At 39.0% G+C, this 6,403-nt stretch overlaps 1 protein-coding gene across 3 annotated transcripts in view; it reads right to left on the bottom strand.

The window, feature by feature from the left end:
* Positions 1-793, bottom strand: part of LOC107716221 (myosin light polypeptide 6) — an 11,945-nt gene extending 11,152 nt beyond the window's left edge. For all 3 annotated transcript variants that reach the window (XM_016522599.1, XM_016522600.1, XM_016522601.1), the window contains exon 1: positions 602-793. In XM_016522599.1, the coding sequence (XP_016378085.1) occupies positions 602-778 (177 nt within the window). In that variant the 5' untranslated portion in view covers positions 779-793. The remainder of the gene's footprint in view (positions 1-601) is intronic.
* Between the last annotated feature and the right edge of the window lie 5,610 nt (positions 794-6,403).

Here is a 6,403-nt window from a genome sequence, read left to right as displayed (position 1 = left end):
ATATATATATATATATATACACACATGTTAAATTCCTACGCAAACCCATTGTTCTTATGCTTAGCTTCAATATATGATTGGTCTGCTCTATTGGTTTCAATCTAGATTTGAGAATAAGGTATATAACAAGGAAGAATATAAATTATTTAGCACATTTAAGTAAAATTCAAGGTGACAGCAATGCAGCCCAGGGACTCTATAGTGGACCAGCTACATTGGTGCCCCATTTTTCAATCCTGATATAGCTCTGGTATTCTCTCAAGATTTGAGAGCTGGGTTGACACAGTTTTCTGTGTGCTATGGTAAGGTAATCATAAACTGGGATAGAAGATTATTATTTTATTCACAGCTAACTACTATCAAATTCAGATCTGATACTTGTGTTGCTGTGTGTCATGTTGCCATTCAGAAAATATGAATGTATAATTCTTAAGTCCACATCAAATTAAGGGTTTTTTGGTCAATTTTGATCCACATTCTATCTCTGCTACATTTCCCTTTGCTATTTTAGTGATGCATAGAAGAGCTGTTGCCATAGTAATGAAGAATAAGCAGGAGAAATTTCAAATTCTAAACGCTCTGTTGCAGGACCATCACTTACCTCTAACGTGCTGGGGTCAAAGGGGGAATCAGAGGGGCGCAGCATCCGCGGTTTCAACTCAGGAGTTGGTTTTGGGGGTGAAGGTGTTGTGGCAGGGCAAGGAAATGGTGGACCGTGCCTTGGTAATGTTCCCCCTGATGGAGACTTTTTAATTGACGGTTCTCGTTTTGGTGCCATCTTTAGACCTTGAAAGGTGTCCTTCCTCCCTGTCCACTGTTTTGCAAAAAAATCAAGGAAAAAGCTCAGTCCGATGAATTGCATGTGTGTCCCCTGATAGTAGAAAAAGAGAAAAGAACGAATAGGAGAACCAAGCAGATAGCAGGAATAATCTAGGATGAATTCATGCAGTGGATGTGCATGCAGTGAGAGTGGAAGAGAGTGTGCGTAGGAGTGCTGTCTCACTGAGTCTGTTTCACTCTCTCCGCTTGTATTTATATGTAGGTGAGAATCGTGTTCATATGTGGGTGTTAGTGTCACTGACAGACAGCAGTATCAGTATAAAAGAAACTCATTTTACATTTGCATCAAGACCTCTCTCTTTGTGTGTGTGTGTGTGTGTGTGTGTGTGTTTGCAGAAGAGCTAGATCTGCTACGGTTATTTCTAGGTATTTCTATTTTTATTCAATTCCTTTCATCTCTGGGAAATATTTCTCTCACACTTGCATTCTTCCTCAATGCTTCCTTGTGCTGATTCTGTCAAGTATTATTATCATTTTAATTTGCATCCCCCCAATATTAATATCTTGGATTTGCTCAAGTAATAACTGGATGATTTAATCTATTAGTCTAATCACATCAATAAAGTCCATGCTTAATATTTAGAGGTGTCTAGTGTTTATGTGTTTTATAGTGAATATTTATGAAGTACATTAAAAGGGTAAATGTAGCTTTATAGATGTAACTGGGCAAAAGTATAATGACACCTGCTTCTAATGAACAATTACCAGTATTCCAATGAAGGCAAATCTTAATGCTATTCATAATACAGATAATTTCCAGTGAATTGTGTGTTGAACACTTTTGGGATTAATTACTATGTTTTGAAGTGTCTGGGTCATGTGTTCACAATGAAATCACTAAAAGGCAGGAATTACTATTCTATGCATAGTACTACTATTAACCAATCAGCACAGGCTTAGGGCGTGACAGTAGTGCTTGGCTATAACCACTAGATGTAAGTATTGCCCAAAATAAACCCTTAACCAGACCAGCAAAACGAAATAAATGGGGCCATTAAACTACTATTATAAAACGTCCTTTTTCCTATTTAATTAAGCCACACGTGAGTACATAAAAATAATTCGGTAGTGAAAAATAATTTATAGGCTAAATCAGACTATTTTGGTTCAACCTCTATCCGTCTTGTATTATTCAAACTGAATATTACAAGTTGTCTAGCTAGCCTACTAATTTATGTTCAAACTAAGTGAGTTAAACCTGCTCTAATCATGCCTGTATGTCTGATGGCGCAACTCCCTTTTGAGCCATTCAGTCATTTTTGTCATGATGTCACTAAAAATGAACATTTTTTAAACCCACTAATAGCCCAGATCATCATACAATATGCCTAAACAATAGTTTTAAATGGAACTTAAGATAGTTGTTTATCGACAGTACATGTCTTATAACATGTCAAATACGTCCAGATATATTTAGTGCACTTTGTAATTTTACGGAAGCCTTCGAATAATCAATGTTCTCCGCCCTTTAATAGATTTTAGTACAATCCATCGCGCTCTCAATGGGCCTTGAAATCACCGTTTGTGTCTCGATCATCAGAACAATGGTGACACAGGACCCCCACCGCGCGACCAACGGCACACTGAATTAATTAATTAATGCACATTTTGGTTATTACAAATGCTCGCCAGACCTGTTTAATTTGCGGCAAAATGTCTATAATATATTTTTGTAACCAGTGGGGACCTCACGTGTTTTCTCAGTGAAGACGTAGGCGTCAACAAAGCAAGCCTGCCGAGTGAACATCAAGTCTTACAACTGACTAAAGAGATAAATTTTTGGGCCTCACGTTTCTCTTATTCTCTGCTTGTGCAATAATCTAAGCAACAACTAATCCAGTAGGCTAAGTTAAAATGTCCTAAATCTTCTGCTTAGTTATTTTTGTTGTTTACGTTGTTGTTTAGGCCTATTTTCACTTAGGCTTCACAAAAGTTTCTGTAGTATGACTTTTGTAGTCATCTTACCAACTTTAGGTGAAAGGTCTTCAGAACATCTGCTTTTTTTTTTTTGCTTTTTTTACACAAGCCAGAATTGATCATTCTGGTGTCTGATTTTTCCGATTGGAAAAGTAAACTTTCTATTTTGCCTTCCTCTTGTCAGGCCTTCGATGAAAAGAAATTGAATTATGCTGAACTAGGCAAAGGGAATCAATTGTTCCTCAGAGGTTCCCCCAGAATGTGTAATAGAATTATAGCAACTGCCCCACCTAATGTCTCACAGAATCCCCGGACCATGCCAAATCATCAAACCACCTGATTTATTTTTAATGGCATTACACCCCTTACTCTGTAGTGTCATGGTAATATCTGTGGCTCCTCCAGCTGCCTCTATATCACATTAGCCAAGCTTAATATTGACTGTGTAGGGCTCGCGAAACAATAAGCCTAGAAGACAGGCAGCTTAGAGGCAGCCCGCCAATTGAAAAAGCCCTGCAGTTGGCTGGAGGGGTGTTAACTAAAGCACTGAAGTTGCTTTTGCCCTGGAGGAGCAGTTCAATCAATGGGATGCTTAACGCCGGGGTACCCACACGGACCCGCAGCTTTCAGATCCAGACATCCCTCAACAAGTCCAAGCTGACGAGAAACCATGAAACCTGATGCAACTTGATTCCTTTTATTTTGTCTCTCTGTCTTTCATGCAGCAAACAAACAATCACTTCTCGTCTCATTTAATCAGAAGCTAGTGTTTTCCAGCTGGCTTCTGTTTTTCTGCATCAAAAAGTCTGTATAAAAGTGGAAAAATACTTCAAAAACCAATACATTGGACTGATTTAAATGTCGGCTCATTGGCATTGCACCAATGCATATTGCATTTTCTCTTGAAGCTGTGGGAAAATAAAGTAGCTGTATTTACTGATGATATTCAGAATTATTTTTATTTATTTCAATTAATGTTTTAGACAAAATAACATGAAAAAGTTTTATGCAAAACTAAATTTATTTTAATTTAAATTAATTTATAAAAATTAAATCAAACCACTTATCACCTTCGTGTGTCATATTGCTGTAAACCACAGTGGGTATCAGACTTTTTCACTTGTGGGCTGAATGCACCTGATCACACACAATCCGTGGCCCCCTGCCAAACACTCCAAAATCTTTTAATTTGTTGAAATGAAACCTGCAAATCTGCTCACTCATGTCATTAATTACAAAACGCCAGTTGCAGTTGGTTTTATGACACATATGAATCTTCTAATGATTGTGTTTGTTGGAGAAGCTAGAATAAGGAATGGGCAAAATCTGCCTATTGTGTTTGGGCATACTGATTATGGCCTTTGATTAGTGCATGGGTGCAATCTATTCAACTTCTCTCACTCCCTCCCATCCTCCCCTCCCTCTATCCTTCCCAGCTACAGCCCCTTGGGGTATGCCCAAGTCCCAAAGGACAGCCAGCAAAGCAGATGGAACCCCCCTCCCCCTCTCCCTCATCTCTCACAGCTCACCCCAACAGGGTTGGGGTTCAGGAAAAGGATGGACTGCAACTGGATGAGCACTTCATTTTATAAAATGTGGTTTGAGAGGAATTCGCTGACCACCTTAATTGGAACTATAAGTGATTGTATTCGGCTCATTCGAATGGTTCAATTATCCTTGGTTGGCTCTAATAGCCAGTATGACCCTCAAAATTCCCCAACAGAATGGAATTTGCACGACTTCCAAGCAATCGCTAGAAAAATTGCAAGAGGTATTGCGTGGACACTCTCCAGCCATCGTATCAATAGCAGAACAGCCTAGAAAGGGGTTGCAGGTGGCATATTGTGCAAATGGGCAATTTTACGCTTCCAATTATGCAGTGGGCACTTGATATAATATGGGATTGATTTACACAAACTGGCAGACTGGCTTTTATTCCCTGCTTCCCCCCACTCGCTCCTCGTTGGCCATGATTTCAGTGTGTTTAATGGAGAAAAGGAATGGTTTTAGTAATAATGTGCTGATGGAGGGAGTAATACTGAGGTTAAAAGTCCACAGCTATAAAACTCGGCCCCACTTCTCCCCAGTGTCCGGGAGCACAAGTTAGGCTGTTCTCCTGTCCCTCAGGATCCATCCCAGAGAACTCCTGTATTCAGCTCCAGTAAGCAGCAGATAAGGCCGGAGCTCTGGGATTACGTTTACAACACATATCTTTTAAAACACAGACGCACTCTTACTCTCTATTATTCTCTTAAGGGAATACAATTCAGTTTTCAGAATCTATTTTGGAAATGTACAGTCTTAAAAACAAAGGTTTCTTATTGGAACAGATGAAGAACATCCATTAAACCTTTCAATTATGAAATGAGTTCAGTTCAGTGATATGCAGCTCTACAGAAGACAATAGTGTTGTTGTTCAGCTCCAGTCAGTTCGAAGTTGATTCAATTCAGTTCAATAACAGTGTCGATTTAGCAAAATTCACCAATTATGCTAAAAAAATTGCTCCACAGAAGAATAGTGTCATTATTCAGCTCAAGTCAGTTCAATGTTGATTTAATTCAGTTAAATCACAGTGTCAATGTTGCACAGTTCATCAGTTAAGCTAAAAAGCAGCTTTACATAAGACAATAGTGTAGTATAGTGGAAAAACGTTCTTCACACTAAGACAAAAAAGGTTCTTTTAATAACTGAAAGGTTCTTCTATGGCACAAACTGGTTCTTCAATGACATTGAACATTTATATTTGTATTTCGAAACTTTATTTGGTTGAATAGTTTGTTTACAACTTTTACAAAATTATTAGAAAAAGTCATTAAGTCCACATTTTTATCGAAGTTTTCCCCAACAGCCCAGCCCCCATCACCCAAAGACACCCCTGCTTTTATAATTATTACAAGGGTCTCAGCTTTCAGGAGACATAGAGGGAGCATGTGTGCATGGCTTTAATTCCTATTGTATTCGTTCAATCTCAGTCTAAGCAAGTGTGTCTGTGTCTGAGCTCAGGAGAGAGGGAGTGAGGGAGAGAAAGACAGAAACAAGGACCCATCTGTCAGAGAGGCGAACGAATCCCCCTTCCCACTCCAAACAGGTCCCTTGGGACTGCAAAAAAGGATAACTCACTTGTGGCAATAGTTGTGGGTGTGTGGGTGTGTGGGTTTTTTGGCACGGAGAAGAACTCTCAACCAAGGGAACTACAACAGCATCACAACAAGCCAGCTAGAGTAAACAACTGCTAAGTCATCGCTGGTGTGCTTAAGGAGACGCGTCCTACTAACTGTCCTTGATCTGTTGACAGGGGGTGGATGCGCTTGATTAGTCTGTTTTGGCTTGCCAGGTTTCTGCTTAAGATTTGGTGTTTTGTTTTTGTTTTTTTTGGTGTAATGCGTTCAGCAAAAACTTTATAGCAAAGCTCCAGACTGCAACTAAAATATTCGCTAATGTGACAAATAATTTAAAATCTAGTTCAGTATACTTTTCCTATGTAGTTTTGTCAGGTATAATTTTGTTAGAGCGTGCATCAGTGTTTCCTGCACTCATCAACAAACACTGTAGCATACATGAGTCGTGTTGTCCGATTCTCAAACAAATGGACAGGTTCTTTTTTAATGAATCAGTTAAAGAGATTCAAGAAACGGCCTTTAACTC

Source organism: Sinocyclocheilus rhinocerous, unplaced genomic scaffold (assembly GCF_001515625.1).
Source record: "Sinocyclocheilus rhinocerous isolate Xijiao unplaced genomic scaffold, SAMN03320098_v1.1 scaffold148, whole genome shotgun sequence".
Classification (NCBI taxonomy): Eukaryota; Metazoa; Chordata; class Actinopteri; order Cypriniformes; family Cyprinidae; genus Sinocyclocheilus; species Sinocyclocheilus rhinocerous.
This window is presented reverse-complemented; position numbering and strand designations above follow the sequence as displayed.